The sequence below is a fragment of the Chelmon rostratus genome, chromosome 13 (assembly GCF_017976325.1).
Source record: "Chelmon rostratus isolate fCheRos1 chromosome 13, fCheRos1.pri, whole genome shotgun sequence".
NCBI classification, from domain to species: domain Eukaryota; kingdom Metazoa; phylum Chordata; class Actinopteri; order Chaetodontiformes; family Chaetodontidae; genus Chelmon; species Chelmon rostratus.
The window spans coordinates 11867939-11889782 of record NC_055670.1 but is presented as its reverse complement, the minus strand read 5'-3'; the positions used below and the strand labels follow the sequence as shown (position 1 = coordinate 11889782).

At 41.3% G+C, this 21844-nt stretch overlaps 4 protein-coding genes and 1 non-coding gene across 6 annotated transcripts in view; 1 reads left to right on the top strand and 4 right to left on the bottom strand.

Annotated features, from left to right (window-relative positions):
• Positions 1–2537: 2537 nt before the first annotated feature.
• LOC121615790 (claudin-10-like) lies at positions 2538–5484 on the bottom strand. Of its 2 annotated transcripts, XM_041950225.1 has the most exons (7): positions 5333–5484; positions 5074–5220; positions 4268–4758; positions 3578–3739; positions 3416–3497; positions 3239–3343; positions 2538–3104 (listed from the first exon to the last, which is right to left on the bottom strand). In XM_041950225.1, the coding sequence occupies exons 3-7, from the start codon at positions 4518–4520 to the stop codon at positions 2948–2950; spliced, it is 759 nt and encodes a 252-aa protein (XP_041806159.1). In that variant the 5' UTR covers positions 4521–4758; positions 5074–5220; positions 5333–5484; the 3' UTR covers positions 2538–2947. The 2 variants fall into 2 exon arrangements, with proteins under 2 accessions (XP_041806159.1, XP_041806160.1); XM_041950226.1 differs by lacking the exon at positions 4268–4758.
• A 1942-nt stretch (positions 5485–7426) lies between these two features.
• Positions 7427–9427, bottom strand: LOC121615789 (claudin-10). Its single transcript, XM_041950224.1, has 5 exons — positions 9096–9427; positions 8447–8608; positions 8273–8360; positions 8031–8138; positions 7427–7950 (listed from the first exon to the last, which is right to left on the bottom strand). The coding sequence occupies exons 1-5, from the start codon at positions 9325–9327 to the stop codon at positions 7755–7757; spliced, it is 786 nt and encodes a 261-aa protein (XP_041806158.1). The 5' UTR covers positions 9328–9427; the 3' UTR covers positions 7427–7754.
• Positions 9428–10334: 907 nt separating this feature from the next.
• Positions 10335–12650, bottom strand: LOC121615793 (claudin-10-like). Its single transcript, XM_041950229.1, has 5 exons — positions 12431–12650; positions 11516–11677; positions 11354–11435; positions 10631–10735; positions 10335–10491 (listed from the first exon to the last, which is right to left on the bottom strand). Exons 1-5 carry the CDS (start codon positions 12648–12650, stop codon positions 10335–10337), a joined length of 726 nt encoding a protein of 241 aa, XP_041806163.1.
• Positions 12651–17740: 5090 nt separating this feature from the next.
• Positions 17741–17812, bottom strand: trnap-agg. The gene has a single exon. It is a non-coding gene; the product is annotated as a tRNA-Pro (tRNA).
• Positions 17813–18197: 385 nt separating this feature from the next.
• Positions 18198–21844, top strand: part of LOC121615892 (ATP-binding cassette sub-family C member 4-like) — a 35788-nt gene continuing 32141 nt past the window's right edge. The window contains exons 1-7 of the mRNA XM_041950390.1: positions 18198–18271; positions 18889–18999; positions 20350–20470; positions 20573–20797; positions 20892–20981; positions 21097–21260; positions 21382–21507. Of these exons, the coding sequence (XP_041806324.1) occupies positions 18198–18271; positions 18889–18999; positions 20350–20470; positions 20573–20797; positions 20892–20981; positions 21097–21260; positions 21382–21507 (911 nt within the window). The remainder of the gene's footprint in view (positions 18272–18888; positions 19000–20349; positions 20471–20572; positions 20798–20891; positions 20982–21096; positions 21261–21381; positions 21508–21844) is intronic.

Genomic DNA, 21844 nt, shown 5'->3' with positions numbered 1-21844 from the left:
GAAAACCATTGTCAATAAATGCAGTTCTTCACTGCATCTACAAATACATGTTAAGAGCGAAAGCCATATATTAACAACATCTAGAAATGAGTTCTCAGGGCCTGAGCTAAACTAAGATGGACAGATGCAAAGTAGAAAAGTGTGCTGAGGTCTGACGAGTGCACATTTCAAATTTTTAATGGAAATTTTGGATGTTGTTCTGGCAATACTAATGTTGATGTGAAAGCAGAAATATCAGACACGCCTGTGTGCAGAGGTTTTGTTGATGCCAGGCAATAGTAAGGGCAAAACATTACTGTCGTTTGCAGAGACAAACGTGTGTGTTCTGTACTTACCTCCAGCAAAATGAAACACCTCTTTTGGCAAGAAGCAATTTGTCCTTGGTTTCATCAGCTTCACCAATAAATAAGTGCAACAAAGCAAAATACTACACCAAAGAATATAGGAGTTAACCTGCTACCCTTGTAATCCGTGGATGAAAGCGGTGAAAAACAGAAAGAAAGAAGGAAACTTAAGGGAGGCAGTATTCAATGGAAAAAAAAGTTCAATTTCTAGAACTCGTTTTCTTTCTCTCAGACAGAATAGAAGCCAATGTGAATATGAAATGAAATCTGTTTGGAGGATAAAGCTCCTAACGTTCACTACAGAGAGTAGACACTGTGTCAACACTTGTGCAATAAAAGTCATTCCAACTAAACTGAATACTTTCTCCACAATACCTCTGATAGTTTTCTCAGTTTGACTGAGACTTTTTCAGCAAGGGTTTGATTCAGCTCAGTGGTAACTTTTGATCACCTTGCAAAGCAGCTGGATTTGCGAAATCAAGATCTTGTGAGCCAAAAATTAATCTTGCCAGACTTCAAGTTATGTGATAGTGCTGGAACCACAGAAGTTCAGTCCAATCAGTGTCCCATAGTTATTAGTTACTTGTAAGATGAAAATTTTACTCAAAGCTTTTCAAATATAATACATTGTTAAAAATTAAACTAAAACTGGATGGACCTAGTTTTTCCAGTATAAACGTTCACAGACATTAGCTGTGTTGTATAAAATAAAAATAAATAAATAAATGAAACACACAGTGGTTGTCACTGGATGTTAACAAGGAATGCTATTTTTTTCAAAATACATCCTCCATAGTTTAACCTCTTAACCTTGACTAGGTCAGATTGTGTTTATTTGGTAATTTTCCCTTGATTTTTGTGCTTCTACCATGGGTAAGCAGGCTCCGTAGTTAAATGGTTTCTTTTTTGTCTGTAATTGTAATTGTGCTCATTGCTGTATGATTTTGAGTCTGAACATGGTGTTTTATTTTGAAAATTCGCCAGATTCCCTACATGTCTCTGTATCTGATTTCCTGTCTGGCTTGATTTGTTCTGTGTAGATTAACCCTTCCTTCTTCAAAAATAGACTAGGCTCATTAATATACTTGATTTTCAAAATAAAAGCCCCCAACGGTCATTGTATGTTAAGAGGATTTTTTTTACATTTTTTTTTCAATTAAACTCCTTTCATGGCATGTTTTGCATAATTCAGTCATTTTTCCTTTCAGACAACTTAATTTACACTGTCTGTCTGTCCATCTGAGCCAGCAAGACAGTGTCAGTTTTTCAAGCCAGCATTCCCATTGCAGCTGTTTCGGAAATTGCTTTCTCCGGTCAGAAACATCATTGTTTAGACATATACACCATGTGGAGCACTTACGGGTGACGCTCCAGAGCACAGGGTAGTCTCTACAGTTGGTGAAGCTGTGGAACTGGTGAAACAGTCCTTTCACAAGCTGGACCAGTACCAGGCACCTTGGGTTCTCACAGTCATGGAAAACCTAGAAAAGTCATTCAATTTTTCCAGGCTTGGAAAATTCATGGAATTAGCAATCTCTTAAAGAGTTTAAGAAAATTGATTTTCTTTAGCTGTTGATGTAGCGCAGCTCTACTTTGCGTTGATGCATGACATTGTGTTTACTACCATGTACGTTTTGTCATTTTCTCCCTGTGCTCTGTCCCTCCCTCCGTGTAGGCCAGCTAGCTGAAATGATGTTTGAATACAGTTCAAATCTGATATGCTCGGATGAAGCTGGGTAATTTAGTATTTCATCACTCTCTAATGACCAACAAAATCTTTGGTTAGAAACCAAATGGTGGTCTTCACTTAAGCATAAAAAAGCAAATAGGCACAAAACACACTAAATGTCTGGTCAGCGGCAGTGTTAGTGTAGATGAGGGCTCTGCTCAGTTGTGTCAGATGTTTACTGTAAGCTTTCCAGAGTGTGCCACCCACTTGAGACACTTCACACCACCTCTAGGTAGCGTTGTCAGGTTTATACCCCTATACCCCCACTAGCATGTAGCAGCAAAACATTAAATTTGTATTTACAGTTCAAGAAAATAAAGCCCAGGCTTTAACAGGATATTAGGATGAAGTACCAGTGAAGTGAAATTGCTGACTGCCACTGAAACTGCTGTCCTCCTCAGACCTGCTGCGCTCACTGAGGAGCATAATCTGCTCACAAAGCATGCACAACCAAAAACTTCAGATGAAACTCACTTTTGTTTATTTGTAGATCTTAACTCTGCTAAAAACAGAGCCACACATCTTTCACCACTTATAGAGACAATGACAAGATGCCTTTTTTGACCTTCTTGAATTTCGCATGTTACAAGATCACAGTTAACGGTTATTTCATGATAGTTTTAAATGCTGCCTTTACAGATGAACAACATGTGCAGGTTACTTACAGTTAAAGATACAACCAACAAAGAAAATGTCTTACAAATCACTGCACACTGGCATCAAAAAATAGAAAACGTATAGAAAATATGAATTCCCCAAGATCACGAGTAAACTTTAGCTTACACCTTCAGTTTCATACTCCTGGAAGAAACATGCAAATCTTTTAAACTTAATTTTTAGTGAGTTGCAAATCAATATCAGAAAATTCTGCTGCTCACACATATGCATTCTTATCAGAGTGCTGCATCCTGGTGGAGCTGCTGTAGTCTGGAGGCGGCCTCTGGTTTACAGACTTTGCCTGCCCTCTCGGGTAGGAGGAGACATGAGAAGGTGAGGCAGCACCTTTGTAGATATACTTTACCTGGCTGTGGCTGAAAAGAGACAGAGCGCAGATTAATCTTCTAAAATCAAACACCTACAGTGTAAACAAAAATGATTCATACAGTAGGTTATGTACAGCATGTGTCATCTGTATGTGAACATGGTTTGCGTCACTCATACAAACCCTTTGGTAAAAGAACCAGTGATGGAGAAGCAGAGCATGCCGCCTCCGAGGATACAAAGGAAAGAACCTCCCCAGCCGACAAAGAGAGCAACACCAAAGTCATACCTACAGACAGAGACAGACCAATACTTAATTTCACATTAAAACAGTCTGGCTCTGCAGTCGCATGCTTCTTACTTCAGTGCCACAAACGTTGGGTCGAAAAACTCTGATGTTATCTGGTGTGCATAGAGGGAACAACCTGAGAGCGAGCAGAGGCCTGAGAAGAACAAGAAGAACAGGATGTCATTAGATCACACACATAATTACACAGATATGAGACAGCTCTACTGTACTTACCACTAAGGATGAAATTTACACCAGCAAGGCAGGCAATCCTGGCTTTGTTTTTGTCACTTCCCCCAATTTTGGTGCATTTCATTCCAACAAGAGCAAATGTAGAGCCAAAAAAACCCAGACAGATGGCAGCGATCATCAACCCTCTGCATGCTTGGATGTAGCCTGCGAATATTAAATAGATGTTAGCTTAGATGCAGTCAAAGAGTTTTGCTTTGCGTAGCTGCATTCTGTGGCGTTGGCATTCGCTGCACTCTGACGTCTGCTATTGACTTTATCACCAATTTCCACATAAAGCAAGAAATAGAATTTGCCCCAAGTAAATCAAATAGTTTTCAGGCACTTTGTGGTAGTGTGATTAATATTTTGAGGCAAATATTATGCTACAAGTTATTGTCTGAAACTAGTCAGCCATGGGAGAATCCGCCTGAGGTTACCAGTAAATCTCTTTTATAGCTTTCAAGCTCTGAAAATGAAGGCTAAACATTGACATATTTAGAGGTAAATGAGTTGTTCCTTGAGGACTTTCCATTAGGCTTTAGGATAAATCGTAGCAGTGAGTTTTAATTATTACAAAACATGCACACCTTAGCTGAAAGACGAAAAGGAAACAGATAATTTCAATATGACTGACTGTTAACAGTCAAAGGCAGAAAGCACAATAATCCAATTAGAGGGGGAAAAAGAGCTGACCATCCAATGCCAGCATCGAGGGAAAGTCTTTGCAGTCAGAGACTCCAGTTGAATCAGTGATGCATATCTTCCACAGATTGGCCGAGTAGGCGGATGAAGCGAGAATGATCGTTCCATCAAGTGAAGCCACCTTCCAGTAGTCCGTCGGTAATGTGGAAGACACGAGCACCCACCCTGAGGTTGTGAAAATAAAGGCCAAGATCTCCACACACATGCGTATCATACTGCAGAGGCGACTCTTGTTGCTCTGCATTAGTGAGGTCAATGGATAGGTTGTGATTGATCGTTCATGTGCTGCGGACTGTTATATTCTGCAGGGCGGAGTTTGGCCCCAAACATCAACAAGTGGTCAATGGTCTATAATAGTGTTGGAATACGTATACAGGCATCAGGGAGCCGGGAGTCGAAGAATCTTCTCGAGCTTTGAGGTTTAGATCGAAATTATGAATGGTCATTTCTTTGTCGGTGCTGCTGGGTAAACAATGGAAATGCTGGGAAAAAAAAAAATCAATGATACATTAGCTGCATTTTACCTCGAGTGGTGCACTTCCCACCCTGCAAAGACACTGTTAACAAAGTCTCCAACAACAAGTGACACCAACCTGGCAATAAAAACAACAATGATGCATAAATGTACAGTAATTTTACTTCATAAAATCATTGGATAAATTGTTGCATTGATTAATTAAGTTGATGCATGAAATAAGGGTTGAATTTGTTGTATATTTTATCTATCACTTAAAAATCGTACATTTCTTAGATTTGTAGTTTCAATAATGGGAGAAAGCAACCATATAACACATCACCTTGGATAGCCATGACCAGGATGACTAAGAATCCTCCCAGACATCTCCCAGTCTTAGTGTACATCATTTCCACTAAGACCAGAACCGATCCAAAGAAGGACAGGATAATGGAGATGATGATAAGAGCACGGCTCATGTGAGTGTCCCCTGTCCAAGAACAGCAAAACAATGTTAATCACACATTATAAGAGTCTCATTTTTGATTATTACCATGCCTTGTGCTGACAAACATTTTAAGACTCAAGAATATGCTGTCTACCTCAGACCAAGTCCAGATCACTGGTGGGCATGGTGGATCAGACCAGGATCCATCCAGAGCCGCAGACCATAAAGCAGCCGATCTCCATGTACCATCACCACAGTCCTGTAGCTCATGATTACCCTGAACCCAGACACAGACTGCCTGGCACTCCCTACCTGACCCTCCCTCCTCAAGTGCTGCATGCAATCATGAACACACACGTAAACATACACACATGCGCAAGAGACCGAAAGGGGTTTGTTAATATCAGCACTTTTTTTTTTTTTTTTGAACTTTGAATCATGCTTCCACTGTTTTGTGAGGGTCACGTTGGTCATGTATTTGTTGTTGGTCTGATAATACACTCATATGTGTGTAAAAGGTTGGAACTCAGGTTATACTGGTGCAAAATCACAGGGGCTGTGGCAATGTTTTCAAATTCAATGTTTTCTGTGAAGATCCTCAGTCATCAAGGTCATGGTTGGAAGAGGGTTGAATCAAGGCCAGCCGGACTTGGTTGTACTATTTGAAAATGTTTCACGTCATTTAATGAGCTTCATCAGTTCTAATTGACTGGTGGAGATTCCAAAGGGTTTAACCACTGTGGGGTTGTTTTCAAGGTCATTGATGCTGCTGGGGTCATTAGTTCTCTTGGCTGTGCGATGCCGTCATGTCATCAGAGTCGCTGGAGTCACCTGAGGCCAAGTGTAAACAACACTTGTGGAGTTGTTACATGAGGCCAGCTGTGACTACGTTATCACTCTCCTGGGAGGGGATGAAAGGACAGCATTGTAGGTGGAGGATTTTGTCCCTCCTATCCAATATCTGTATGTTTCTGTCCTTGAACAAGTGCCCCTTATCTTTCTTTTCTTTTCTTTTATGATTCCTGAATGACAACATAATTATTATTGTATTCAATTTCTGCTAATAGTTTGCCCCTAAATTCTACACACTGGTCCTTTGAAGGTGGGGTGAGTCATTCTGGAGAGAGATTGTTAATTCTGCTATTTCTCCTTCTTCATTACGCGAATGCAAACTAGCATGCCAGATGAGGAGGAAGATTGTTGATACTCACCGAATTTCAAATTCAGTCATACAAGCACAGAAGTGCTTTTTTTTCTATACAACAGTCTGAGCTATGCTTATGTTGCTTATAATTAATTCTAAAAATAATACAGTGATAGTACAATCAGTTCCATTTTTCCTTGTGCTTAAAAGCCACTACGATATACGTGCTTGTAAAGCTATGTTTTCCACCCACTGGAGCATAAGTGCTGATAGTGCACCAACAAGAGCCCAAGCCCAAGAGAAGGCACACAGACATCTGAGGGATACCCTGACTGGACCTTTGTGAAAACAGCACAAGATTCAGGAAGAGCACCAGCACTGTGGGTGGTGAAGAGGGACAAATGCAACGACGTCGTTGTTCCATACACGCCTGGACTATCTGAGAAACTATCTGACTATCTGAGAGGATTTTCAACAAAAACACCCAGCGGTGCACTAAGACAGAAACTGTTACCACCTGCTAGACCGCATACTCAAACCCAAGAAAAGCAGTCCAGTGTATGCAGTCCAATGCGGTGATGAATGCACACAGTTGTATATCGGGGAGACTGAACAACCATTAAACAAACGCGTGGCTCAGCACAGGAGGGCCATCTCCTCAGTTCAAGACTCAGCAGTTTACCTCCACCTGAAAGATAGGGGGCACAGCAATGTACATATTTTGGATAAGCAGGCCAGGTGGGTTGAAAGAGGAGCGAGGGAGGCTATTTATGTAAAAACAGAGAAACAGAGGAGGAGGTGTCTCATCCCCCACCTATGATGCTGTTCTTTCAACCTTTTCCAGGAGGCTTACTGTCACAACTATTCATAGATGTCTTCCTGTTTACACTTGGTCTCAGGTGGTGACAACAGCTCGAATGACTTTCTGTTACACAGCCAGGAGCACTAATGGCCTGAGTAGTATTAATGACCTGGACAAGGACCCCACAGGGGTCAAAAACCTTGGCGTTTCTTCCAACCGTACTTACCAAATCCAGTTGGCCTTGATTCAGCCCTTGTTGGAATGCACAATATTCACTGAAGAAAATAACCGGAGAGACTTCATAGGTACAAATTTCATTTTATTATGCATGCATCAATCCATGGAGTGTGCTGTGACATTAACCGTAGTCATAATCTGTCTGTACAGTCCACGATTGGAGTACGTGCTTAGGTTAAATAACAACAAAGTTAGCCAACAACAAGTAAACACAAGACAGTGTATTTTATACAGAAGATACCAACAAAAAAAAAATACAATTATACATATGCTGCACTGAAGAGGAAGCTGAGGGGCTCTTCATCCTAGCTACAATCTGAGATGCGTGCTGATTGTTAGTTAATCTGATTTAGAGCTATCGGATGTGATTTGTTGTGTTTCAGCTTCGGGCTTCTACACAAAAGCGTCTCTTTCTGAGTATTTTGTCGGCGTTGTCTGAGAGATGTTTGAGATCTTGGAACTGCCGGTGCGTCCTGAGCCCATGTAAGATCCGTACTGCCTGGAGGGTCTGTAGTATCCGGTGTACAGGGTTCTTCCTCTGGAGCGAGGGGCCATGTATGTGCCTCCTCCATAGGCGTATACTACTTTGCTGTAAGTTTTGAAAATGAATAAGTTAGTATGAACTCAGCAGACACTGGAAAGATGGTGAAGATGGGTGAATTTTGATACCTTTCAGAGCAGATTACTCGATAGACTGTCACAGCGTAAAACACAGCCCCTAAAAGGATGCAAAAACACCCCACCAATCCGAGGAATATTGGAGGTCCGAGGTCATACCTGGAATTAGTTCAAACATCAGAAGTCATGATAAATAGCAAATACGTCCGATTTTTAATATTTTACTGTGGAATTAAAGGTGAGTATATCTACAGTTTACACGATGAGGCATAGACTGGTGTGACAAAGTGTACCGTAAGACTCCTGGCCCTACGCTGGCAGCAAAGGTTGTTCTGGCGATCCTGTTGATGTATAAGCAGTAGCCAGAAATATCGGACACGCCTGTGTGTAGAGGTTTCGTTGATACCGAGAAATAATGAGGGCAAAACACTTTTACAGAGACAAACACGTGTATGTTCTCCACTCACCTCCAGCAAAGTGAAACACTGCTCCGGCAAGGAGCAGCTTGTCCTTGGTTTTATCCGCTCCACCAATATAAGTGCACTCCATACCAACAAAGCAAAGCACTACACCAAAGAACCCAAGAGCTAACCCGCACATCAGTAACCCTCGCACTCCCTGGACGAAAGCTGCGAGAAACAGGAACAAGGAGTTCAGGCAAGAAAAGAAGGGAGGAATTATTCAACAGAGAAAGTTCAGTTTCTAGGACTTCTAGACGCAAACATCAGCATGAAATTAAATCTCTTTAGAGGAAAGCCAGAGAGTAGACACAATAATATGAACACTTGTGCATGAAAAGTACGTCCAACTAAACTACATGGTGTCTTCACAGTGCCTCTGATAAGTGTCTCAGCTTTGCTGAGTGTACTTAAATTAACAAGGGACCATTTTATTGCTTCTGAAATCAACTTTTCATTTCTAAGACAAAGGTTATGTTCTTTCTTCTTTCAGAAGACACGTAGTCTCACTTCAAGCACTCAGTGTGACTGTGAACACTTAACTCTTCCTGTTGAGCTGCAGGACTGCACCTTTCTACATTCCTTCAGGGTGGAAGACTAACAGAGAGGATATCAGAGGCATCATTGCCGAGGCGTGTACAACATGTGGAGCACTTACGGGTGACGCTCCAGAGCACAGGGAAGTCTCTGCAGTTGGTGACCGCTGTGGAGTCGGTGAAACAGTCCTTCCACAGGTTGGACCAGTACCAGGCCACTTTGATGATAAACGAGCCTCCTTGTCCTCCGAGTTGAGTGATCCTCCAATAGTCCATGGCCATGGTGCACAGCACAAACAGCCATCCCAGTGATGTGACCACAAAGCCAAATACTTGGATCAGACGCTTCCTCATTCTGAAATCGCTAAATTGAACCAGGTAGCGTCCTCTCCGTTGGAGGCACAAAACTCACTAAATGTCTAGTCAGCGGCAGGGTGTCCACGCTGTGCTGTTAGTGTTGATGAGTGCTCTGCACAGTTGTGTCAGATGTTTACTGTAAGCTTTCCAGAGTGTGCCACCCACTTGATAATTCACAGCACCTCTAGCTACCGTTTCAGGTTTACATCCCTTTTGCATCCACTTTTGCAACAGCACCTTATTTGTATTTACACTAAAGGCTTGTAACCACCTTAACATGTTTGATTCTTTGTTCTGCGGCACTAACAGGATGTTAGGAGGAAGCACCAGTGAAGATACGACATAATCTACTGACAAAACAAGCAAAACACAAAATAGTCTGCTGAAACCCACTTTTACTTATTTGTGCCCGTTTTAATTGTAGTCCTTTACTCTGCTAAAAATAGAGCCACACATTTCACTACTTACAGAGACAATGACGAGATGCAGCCCACTTTTTTTTTTTGACTCTCTGGAAGTTTGCTTATTACAAAATCACAGTTAATGATTATGTCATGGAAGACAAGACAACCTGTGTTTGACACAGCTTTAAATATTGTCTTTACAGATTAACAACATGTGCAGGTTGCTTACAGTTAAAGGTACAACCAACAAAGAAAACGTCTCAGAATATTACAAGCTAACATTTAACGAGAAAAGAAAATGAAAATGACACAAAAATTACATTCACCTTTTCTGACCTCATGTTTTGGATTTTACTGTTTAATTACAATAAATACATAATCCTGACATTCAATGCAAGGTAATATGTGTAACTGTCAAATAGAGAAAAAACAAATCCCCCAAGATCAGAGGGTAAACTGTATCATACAACTTTAAATTCATTCCCCTGGAAGAAACACAGACACACTTTAAACATAATTCCATTCCATATATGCTAGAATACAGTATATCTTTTTAAGACTCATCGGTGGCTTCGACTCAGTATTTTATATTCACATCCCTCACACATATGCATTCTTATCAAAGTGCTGCATCCTGGTGGAGCTGCTGTAGTCTGGAGGCGGCCTCTGGTTTACAGACTTTGCCTGCCCTCTCGGGTAGGAGGAGACATGAGAAGGTGAGGCAGCACCTTTGTAGATATACTTTGCCTGACTGTGGCTGAAAAGAGACAGAGCGCAGATTAATCTTCACAAATCAAACACCTACAGTATGTGACTCAAGAAAAATTATTCATGCAGTTGGTTATTAACAACAACTTCTGTATAATGTGAACATAGTTTGCATCACTCATACAAACCTTTTGGTAAAAGAACCAGTGATGGAGAAGCAGAGCATGCCGCCTCCGAGGATACAGAGGATAGAGCCTCCCCAGCCGATAAAGAGAGCAGCTCCCAGTTCATACCTGCAGACAGAGACCAACACTTAATATTCATGTTTCTTAGAATCCCATTCCAAAAAAGTTGGGACGCTGTGTAAAATGCAAATAAAATCAAAATTTAACCAGACCAACTGTGTTTACCGCCAGAGGTTACACTAAGTGTTCCTGAGCCCATATTAACATCCTTTATCCAATCATGTGTTCACAAAGTGGTGAACCTCGCTCCATCCTCGCTTGTGAGCAACTGAGACTTTCCAAGATGCTCCTTTCATACCCAATCACGATACTATCACCTGTTACCAATCAGCCAGTTTACCTGTGGAATGATCCAAACAGGTGTTTTTAGATCATTCCACAACTTTCCCCAGTCTGTTGTTGCCTCTGTCCCAACTTGTTTAAAACGTGTCGCTGCATCGATTTCAGAATACACACATATTTACAAAAATCAAATGAAGCTGATGAGGTAAACATTAAATATATTGTCTTTGTAGTGTTGAATTAGGTAAATGTCAAAAATGATTAGCAAATGGTCTCATTCTGTTTTATTTATGTTTTACAGTGTGTCATTGTTTATTGGAATCTGGGTTGTAATAGACTGAGTCACATTAAAACAGTCTGGCTCTGCAGTCGCATGCTTCTTACTTCTGTGCCATAAACGTTGGGTCGAAAAACTCTGATGTTATCTGGTGTGCATAGAGGGAACAACCTGAGAGCGAGCAGAGGCCTGAGAAGAACAAGAAGAACAGGATGTCATTAGATCACACACATAATTACACAGATATGAGACAGCTCTACTGTACTTACCACTAAGGATGAAATTTACACCAGCAAGGCAGGCAATCCTGGCTTTGTTTTTGTCACTTCCCCCAATTTTGGTGCATTTCATTCCAACAAGAGCAAATGTAGATCCAAAAAAACCCAGACAGATGGCAGCGATCATCAACCCTCTGCATGCTTGGATGTAGCCTGCGGATATTAAATAGATGTTAGCTTAGATGCAGTCAAAGAGTTTTGCTTTGCGTAGCTGCATTCTGTGGTGTTGGCATTCGCTGCACTCTTGAAACCTGCACACCACAAGGTCAATGAGTCATTGACCTTGTGGCCAATTTACACATAAAGCAAGAAATACAATTTGTCACAAGGAAGCGTAATTGTTTTCAGGCGCTTTGAGGTACTGTGGTGACTGTCTTGGTATGAAACTGCCCATTCAGATGTGATTTTGTGGCAAATATTACCTTGGAAGTTAACCCCTGAAACTAGTCAGCCATGGGAGAAACTGCCTGAGGTTACCAGTAAATTGCTTTTATAGCTTTCAAGCTCTGAGAACGAAGGCTAAACATTGACATATTTGGAGGTAAATGAGTTGTTCCTTGAGGACTTTGCATTAGGCTTTAGGATATCTATTAGTCCTGAGTAGCAGTGAGCTTCAACTTGAATTTTCTAGCGAAAGTTAAACAGAGAAGGAGCGGAGATCAAACACTTACAAGGCACCTGGAAACTGAGGATGAATGTGTGCTAGTCTAAACATGGAAAAACAGGCGAGAAGAACAATTACAATAGCCCTTTTAGGGATTAACATGTGCTCCTTAACTGAAAGACGAACAGAAAACAGAAAATAAATTCAACATGATCAATTGAAAGCATTAAAAGGGCCAAGAAACATGCCCAGCCAAAAGCAGAAAATCTAACCATCCAATTAGAACTGAAATAAGAGCTGACCATCCAGAGCCAGCATCGAGGCAAAGTCTTTGCAGTTGCTGACTCCAGTTGAATCAGTGACACAGCTCTTCCACAGATTGGACCAGTAGGTAGCTGTGGTGATAACTGTCCCATCAAGTGAAGACACCTTCCAGTAGTCCGTCGGCAAGGTGGAGGACACCAGCACCCACCCCGAGGTGGCGAAAACAAAGGCCAAGATCTCCTGAAACATGCTGCTCATACCGCTGGGACGACTCCTCCGCACCGCTGTGTGAAGGCCAATTAAGCCGGTGAGACCTAAAATTGATTAACGGTTCCCCGGATAGTGAGGCTTGTTGAAAATGCAGCCAGGCTCCGTATGTAGAAAGTTCAATGGATAGGCTGTTATTGATAGTTAATGTTTTGTGGACTGTTATATTCTTCAGGGAGGAGTTTGGCCCTAAACGTGAACAAGTGGCCAGTGGTCTGTTATAGCGTCTTCCACCCCTCACCCAGTACACGTCACTGTGACTCCGTGACTGTCACAAAGATGACGGGGACAGAAAGTCCTGGATGCAGAGACTGTGATGACATCAGTAATGACGTTTAAAATTAAAGCAACTGTGGGCGTGTCCAATGAATCGGTTGCTGTGCTTGAGTGTGCATAAATACACAATGATGGGCATGTAGTACAACATGTAACTGGTTTGATTAACACCATACCACCGTGAAAGGAAAAAAAAAGTTAGGTAAATGGGTAAATGCATTATCAAACACATAGTTTTCAACCTGAAGTGTGTTAAATTATTGATGCTTTAACCTGTTAAAAGTTAATGTTGTTCGTGGTTTAACCATTCCTACCCTGTCATAGGTTAAACTAGCAGTGCATCATACAGTATTTACAGTGTGAGCCAGTGGTAAATTATAAGGTGTTCCATTTATTTTGTCCATCCACAACACAGATTACTTCCTCCAAAGCGGAACATGTGAGACGTGAACCAGCACCTTTCTGTCAGCCTCAACAACAAATGCACACCAAAAGTGCATTAAAAGTTGCATTTATTTTATACGTGGTCATATTATTTTTCCACTCTCTCTATATGTTTCAATTCAAATCATTAATCTTTGAATTTATTTGTCAATCCAGAAAGCTGCCAGATAAAGATTTGAGACAGGATACAGTCCAGTGAATCTACCTTCTGCCAGTCACCTTGCACTGCCACCTACAGTGTGATTATTACATAACAAGAGTGCTTCAAGTTCCTTATAGACCTATAGCAGGATTTAGAGCTCATTAACAGCATGTCATTCAGCCTGAAAACAACAACAACGTAGCACTCCTTTACATTGCAGAGAAGTGTGTTGATTAATTTGGGCATCAAAGATGGAAATCACACCCAAACAAGGAATCCATTAAACTTTTATCATATGAATCAGAGCCCCATCTGGTGGCTGCACTGCACACACTGCTTCAGCCAGCACACTGCTGCCACTGTCAGATGGAGCTGAGAATCACAGAGTGTTTACTTTACAACCTGCTTCTGAATTGATAGAGAAATGACAGGAACTCTATTTTATCTTCCCATTCTGTTTGAAACACTGTGGTGAGTTGAAATAATGTTGAGCAAATGGAAAAGATCAACAGAAGAGTAATCAAGGTAACGAGTAATAATGAGTCAGAATGCCCGACAAAGTCTAATTCTAGACAACTAGCCACATAATGATGAACGACTGAATACAGTCAGCCGAAAGATAAAGGCAGTAACACTAGACAAAAACGTGTATATACAGTAATATCTCATTATAGGCAAGAAGAGCAAAATCCCTTCAATATTAAGTAAATAATGTAAAAGTACATGAAATATGGGCGATAAAGGTTGATAAAATGTCATTATTTGAAGTGAATGAAGTCTGACAATCACTTTCTCCCTTACTGACCCATTACTGCCGACAGCTCGTCTTTATTTACCTCCTCCCTACTTGGCCTCTGCACGAGCTTCTGTGACTCAGACAGTCTCAGTTTGACATTTCCAGTGAAGGATTACACATTTGCCACAGTTACACGTGAGCCATAATCTGCAAATGGAAATTATTCTCTACTCATTTTCTCAGCCTGAAGTGACCATTTCAGTTTTGCCATAAATCTTAAACAAAATTTGTCAAGAGAACAAGTCATTTTTGTCAGGTAGAACTTGAACAAGAGTTTTTATTTTAAAGAAATGACATATGCGACACAATCTGAGACTCACTCTGAGTCATTTTTAAAACAAAGATGATCTGATTCTTTCACTGACAAACTGAAAAGATGCTGTCAGACTGTCCTCTATTGTAGACACTTAACCTGAAGTAGACATTTATAAAAAATCTCACTTGAAAATGACCTCCTTCTTAATAGATAGATAGACAGATACTTTATTCATCTCCAAAGAGAAATTTACAGTTCCAGCAGCTCAAAGGATGGAATATATTACGTCCCAGTAGCTTTCAATAGCATATTCAAATACTACGTAACACACAGCCCCAATTCCAAAATAGTTTGGATGCCGTGTAAAACTTAAACAAAACCAGAATGCAAAGATGAGCAAACAAACTGTGCTCAGCTTTCACCTGTTTACCTGTGGAATGATCCAAACGGGTGTTTTTGGAGCATTCCACAACTTTCCCAGTCTTTTGTTGCTCCTGTCTCAACTTGTTTGACACATGTTGCTGCATCAAATTCAGAACAAAAAAACCCCAAAACATTGAAGTTTCTTTTACGATTGAGTATATGTCAAAAAGCATGAGTAAATTATCACATTCTGTTTTATTTATGTCTGACACAGCGTCCCAGCTTGTTTAGAATTGGGGTTGTATGAAACAAATTGCAACAGTGGTGCCTAGTTTGAGTATTTGAGTATCATCTGCACTTGAAGTCATATGCACAAAACATGCACTGAATTGATTTTGCTAACTTTGAGTTTTTGAAACAATTTTGGCAGCATATGCATGCTTATGAAACTAAGGTGTTGCAATTGTTTCTGTGGAGCATTTCATAAAGCACCGCCACAGGATGCATGCAATGTCTTGCCATGCGGTAGTACATAGGCTGATTCACACACTAGATGTGTGACAGCTGGTAACAGAGACAAATGCATCATGCAGCAGAGTGAGAACATACAGATACTCTCTGCGGTCGCTGTGAGTGCCTCTTAGCTTACCTTCCAGCTTCAGGATAGTATGATGTGGTCTGCAGTGTAGCGCGCCAATAGCATTTCCAGCGCAGTTGTTCCACAGACCCTGGAGCACCCAGGTTGCTGTGATGACTGAGGATGCCCGGCTGGTGGCCTTCCATTCATTGGACACCGTGGCACCAATAGTGGCACAAAGCCCAGCCAGGCCGCTGAGAAAAGCCAGAATCTGCAAGCTGGACATTTGGAGCTTTAAGATATGTATAAAACCTTTTAGCTGATTCAAGAAAATGAGAAATAAAAATCGCTCCAGGCAGGCAAATTACACTGTGGACATGTGTTTCATTGAGATGATTTACAGACAGGACATCTTGCCTGCATCAGTGGCGAGGGAAGGACATAGGTGTCTGAAAGTGAAATAGTAAAGGAAGCATGGGCTGGCAGTTAGTCATTAAATTTTGGCAAACGGTATTTTAAATGTTCCACGTTTTGGTCTAAAAATAAGGTCAAGTATTATATTAACGTAAAAAATAATAAAGGAGTAATCAGTAATCCCAAAAACAAGAAGCAATGTGCCAAAGTCCAGTTACTGGTTCATTTATTTCTGCACACAGTATTTAGCAACTGAATGACTAATGATTGCCAGCTCTTATGAGAACCTGTATGTTGTTTTTTATGCTCAGTGTGAGAGTGTGAAGAGTTGTCATGTAAAACAGAGGAAGAAAAGTATGGAACATTTGTCTTTAAAAAGAGATAGTTGCATCAGAACTACATCAGCCAAGTTCTATGGGAAATCATCATTTTATAAGGCAAGCCATCCAGTCGGTCGAGAACTCTCCTCTTTCTTTGAAAAATAGAGAGATGTGTCACCTTTTCCTCCGTGCCTCGAATTCTGTTGAATATTAACATGTTTCTGTATGTGAGACAGTTTACTAACTGGGTGAGGCGCTGAAGAAGCCCTTTCATTCAGAATTAAACGGGACAATCTCCAGAAAATCAAAAAAATGTCAAATGGGACCTTATCGACTAATTGTTCACAGGACAAAATATAGCCTGTAAGAATTTGATGACTCTCTCAGCTCCGCAAGTAAAAGCTTGTTTCAGGGATGAACGTCCTGCAAACAAAGCAGGACTCAGGCAGGCTAAAGCAGGTTACATGTGTTTAAACAGTTCCTTGTTGGCTCATTCATATGAATGAAATGTCTTGTTTGAAACAGATGCTCTTATCAGATCAAGAGGGTTTGCTGTCTAATACATTTTGATTTATGAATATAGGTCAAATTAATGATTGAATTAATCAGGTAAAAATGAGAGTATGAATTCATATTCTATTAATCCAAACAATACGTTGTCCCAAAGTAGTGCAAGTAGTGCAACCTGAGGGCAGATATGATCAGCTATATAATTTATATATATAAAATGAAAAATGACAGGTTGCTCCACAGCAGCTGTGTGATTTGTAGTGTTCTTAAGTACCGTTCTGAGGTTCTGGTGTTTCCATCCTCTGTTACTTTATAATTTCACTCCACTACATTTCAGCAGGATAAATGTTTTACTCAACATAAATTATCTGAGCGTAGTTAGTGGTCAGTCATTTTTGACTGTGTAACTGAATCCTAGCAACCTTATTTTTTTGGTCTGAAAACAAGTGAAAAAAAAAAACAACCCAGGCTGTTGAATGGATTTTATTCATTTTCTCAAAAAGGTGTCTGTTTTTTCCAGTTCCCTTCTTCTGTCTTTTTTAAAAATACATTCTCAGTCTCATTTGGAGAAAATTCTTGGACCGAGTCAAGTTCTGTAGGAAGTAGACAGAAATAATCTGACTAGACTGACTGTTTTCCCCACTCATTTTGAATATAACAAATTATGCTGACAGGGAAAAGTAATGATGCAAACACAATGAAACTCCACTGTGAACAGCTAATTGCTGCTCTTACATGATGTATTGGTAAAAACAACTGAATATTATGTCTTAGAATATATAACATATTGTAATAATATACAACAATATATCTGACAAGGTACAAATAGCTTTTCTTTCAAGTTCAGTGGCTACCAGACTCTCAGTGCTGGAAGGATTCCACATATGATGTGGGAAATACCACATATGCTGATCATGTAAGACCTCAAGAGTTTGAGACTATATTAGGTCACAATAGACACTGATGTTCCTGACAACAATACAGGGCTCGTCCGGGATTTGAACCCGGGACCTCTCGCACCCTAAGCGAGAATCATACCCCTAGACCAACGAGCCACAATACAAAGCTATAATACAGGGATAAACACGATGTGATTCAAGTACAAACGCACCAGTTTCCCCATAAATAGTACACACTCTTAGATAAGTAAATAAAGATTGTTTGGGTAGGAAATGGAACTGATGTGATTGAGAAGTGATGGAGACTCCAGTCAGCCAATCCCCAGGCGGTGGGCGGGGTTGCGCAGCGCCCCGCTCACCTGACATCCAAACCGGCAGCGCGTCTCCCGTAGTAATCCTACCCTGGATGTCGGTAGGTGTGATAGTAACGGACATCGGAGTTTACGGCAGCTGTCCTCTCAGTGTTTCCTCCTCTGAGTCTTTATCGATATCACTCTGCCTGCGGAGAAAGTCTCCAGGTGGCTCTCACTCTTCTGGGGTCATGGAACCTCTGCGGAAGGAGGCGAAGGATAATCCGTCGGCTTCAGCTAATCTTCTCTCCAAGATTTTCTTCTGGTAAGAAAGGCGGCCCCCGCAGTGACAGCCGCGTTTGACATTAATTGAATGCAGGGCTCTCCTGTGTGACGCTTTGTGGCCTCACAAGACGGGCTGTCCCCTGGATGGGATAGCAGGCGGCTGCCGAGCATCCGTCCGTGCGTAAACATACACCACAGTGTTCCCACATGGAGGCGAGCGCTCAGGCTCTGTAGGATAAGCTTTTTTCCCCCCTGTAGTCTCAATCACAACAGACAGAGTCATGCAGAGTAATTTTGCAGTAGCATGGTGAGTATACAGGCTACTTTTGTTTCAGTAGTGAAGGGAAACTTAGCAGTGCTCCATCACAAGTAATTCAGCACAAGTATGCAAACTTTTCCTTAAATTAAGCTATAAGAGTAACTTTATTTGAATTGCACTCTTCTTAGCATACGAGGTGCTGTATGTGAGAGAATAATACACATATATAGGAAAATTACAGACTACAAGTGGGCTACTTCCATGATGTACAGTAGCAGTGCATTGCTGTCATCTGGTGAAAGCCTTCTGCCCACGTTGTTGGGAATTTTCATGCTTTCTCACAGTTTCTTAAAGGTTTTGGGGAAACAACAACATGCTCTCATATGCTTTATCTCTAGTTGGCTGAATCCCTTGTTCAGAATCGGGTACAAGAGGAAGTTGGAGGAGGATGACATGTATAAAGTTCTCCCAGAGGATGCTTCGGATAGACTCGGGGAGGAGCTGCAATGGTGAGGCGTTGAATTATGCATTGATATTTACAGCAAATCGCCCAAAGTAGCTAATACTGTGGATAGGCTTAGATTCTAGAGGTCTGAGATGCCACAGTGATCTGCTATGTATTTCACAGAAATTCAACCTTTTTCATATCAGACCTGCTCCTGACTAGGGTTGAACGCCCTGAAGACCTGTTTAGCTTGATTGCCTCCCCCTTCCTTATCAGCGATCATCGCCACTTCTTGGGTTTTATGGGGAAAGACACCTTATGGTCACAGCTCCTGGGTTCCATGCTCACAGTTTTTGAAAAATGTCCTTCTTGGCATTATTTTCAGAGATACAGAAAACTAAACCAATTCCCCATCCTATAGTAATCAGTTGGCACCTTGGTTTCTCTTGCGAAGTGTCCAGAACATACCCTCTGGACTGACGAAACAAAACAGTAGTGCATGGTATTTGTCATGGGCACTCCATGACTAGCACAGATGTCCACACTCACAGAGGTTTAAATCAGAGAGGCCATTCTTAGTCTTGACATAAGTGCAACTTCAAGATCCCCTGAAGGCTAGTAGTAAATAGTCGGTTTGGGCATTCTCTAAGACCCGATCCGCCACTTCAGCAAAGGTGGAGCACACAAAACTACTATGTGCAACAGTCAGAGCTTTATTCTCATAAAAAGCAGCAGTCATATTGAAATGAGACCCCTTTTCCACTGGGAGAAAATCCATGAGTGTAGTAGCCAACCATGGATTCCCCTGCCATGGCCTGGCACCTCTCAGCCTGGGCATCTTCTAAATGGGGGACAGACCACCCCCTTTGAGGGAGTTTGGTGTCAGAGCCGACTTTGAGCTTGGACATGAGCCCACCTATATATAGACAGCACTTCTCAAATCACATGAGAGCGGGCTCCTCCCCTCACACTAATCCCACTCTCTCTAGTAATGCCTGCCACTTTGAGTTGAGAGCTTGGTTTTCTTTTTTCTCTTTTCACTGTAAGTACTGGACTTAAATATACCTCAGTCCCAGTCCTCTTCATCATTTTCATGGACATTATGGGTATTAAGGGACAGCTGGGGTGCCCAGTTTACTGACATTATTGGCATGTCAGCTATTGGCAGGTCATACTTTTCTGACCTTAATGAATTATGATCGCTGTTGCGTACTGGAGCTGTTTACAGCTCAGTGTGACATGTTCAAAATATCAGCACCTCCCCTGTCCGATGCCAGGATTCTCCAGCAGAACGATGTGTCCTGTACCATCTAGTTGAGGGGTGATCAGTGCCCAAAATAGAAGTACAAAACACAACTTCAAACCAATAGTTAGATACTGCAGCTGCACTAATGTGGGGTCTTTCTTTTCAAAGGTACTGGGATAGAGAGGTTCAACAGGCAGCAAAAGATCTGCGGCCACCCAAACTTACCAAAGTCCTTGTTCAGTGCTATTGGAGATCGTACTTACTCATTGGGATATATATCTTTATAGAGGTACAGTGCAATCTCACAGTGAAACCAACTGTCTACAGAGAATTATCTTTTGTTTCAATGCAGCACATCCACACATGTGCTTCACATCTCATTTTCTCTCAGGAAGTTATCAAAGTCATTCAGCCAGTGCTACTTGGGAAGATGATAGAGTATTTTGAAACTTATGACCCCACCAACACATCTGCAGTCTATGAGGCCTACAGCTATGCTGCAGGCATCTCCCTGTCCACCCTTGGCCTGACCGTCCTTCACCATCTCTATTTCTACAATGTCCAGCGAGCGGGCATGAAGATTCGTGTGGCCATGTGCCACATGATCTATCGGAAGGTCAGTCATTAGGAGACATCTGTGTATAATTGCTGTCCTCTTGTCATGTTCCTGTGGTTTGTGGGACTTGATTTAATACCTTTGTTCTGCAAAGGCTCTTTGTCTTAACAGCAAAGCATTTGCCAAAACTACCACAGGACAAATTGTAAACCTCCTATCCAATGATGTCAACAAATTTGATGAGGTAATAACCCTCAAAGCATCTATGCTTACATGTTTTAATATTTTGCATGTGTTTTACTCATTTAACAATACAAGCACACCTCAGTAATTCTTTCCTCCTCATTTTTTTCTTACAGGTAACCTTGTATTTGCACTTTTTGTGGATTGGTCCTCTACAAGCAGCAGCTGTGATAGTATTGTTGATGTACGCGATTGGACCATCATGCCTTGCAGGAATGGCTGTCGTCTTCATCCTGATGCCAGTACAGACTATGTTTGGACAGTTGTTCTCTACTTTAAGGTCTGTAGTCACTCATCAGATTTATCATATATAAATACATAAACAGTTGTTCCTATGTATAGAGGGTTCCTGCTCTGTGTTACACTGTGACCATTGCTGCAATTTGTCTCTGCTGTTTTAGGGCTGAAACAGCAGTTTTAACAGATGACAGAATACGCACAATGAATGAAGTCATCTCAGGAATCCGTGTTATAAAGATGTATGGTTGGGAGAAGCCTTTCGCTGCATTGGTGGATGAGGTCAGAAGGTAGATCAATTCCTCCTCATGTCTTTTTATTGTAATTTCTGATAAAATTGAACAGGTATGATAGAAGAGTATGTCAATACTATTATACAGGTAGAAGCAACAGTTAATGAGAAATGTTCAAAAATGTATTGTTAAGATAATTTTAACAATTCTTGCAGCTGCACCAAAAGCTTGTCTTCCGAATTAACCAAATGTCATGGAATCTGTTGAAGGGCCAGTGTGTGGGATTTACTGGCATCTAGTGGTGAGGTTGCAGATTGCAACCAGCTGAATACCCCTGGCCTCAACCTTAAAAACACGTAGGAGAATTTCTCCTACTCTAAAGCCAGTGTTTGGC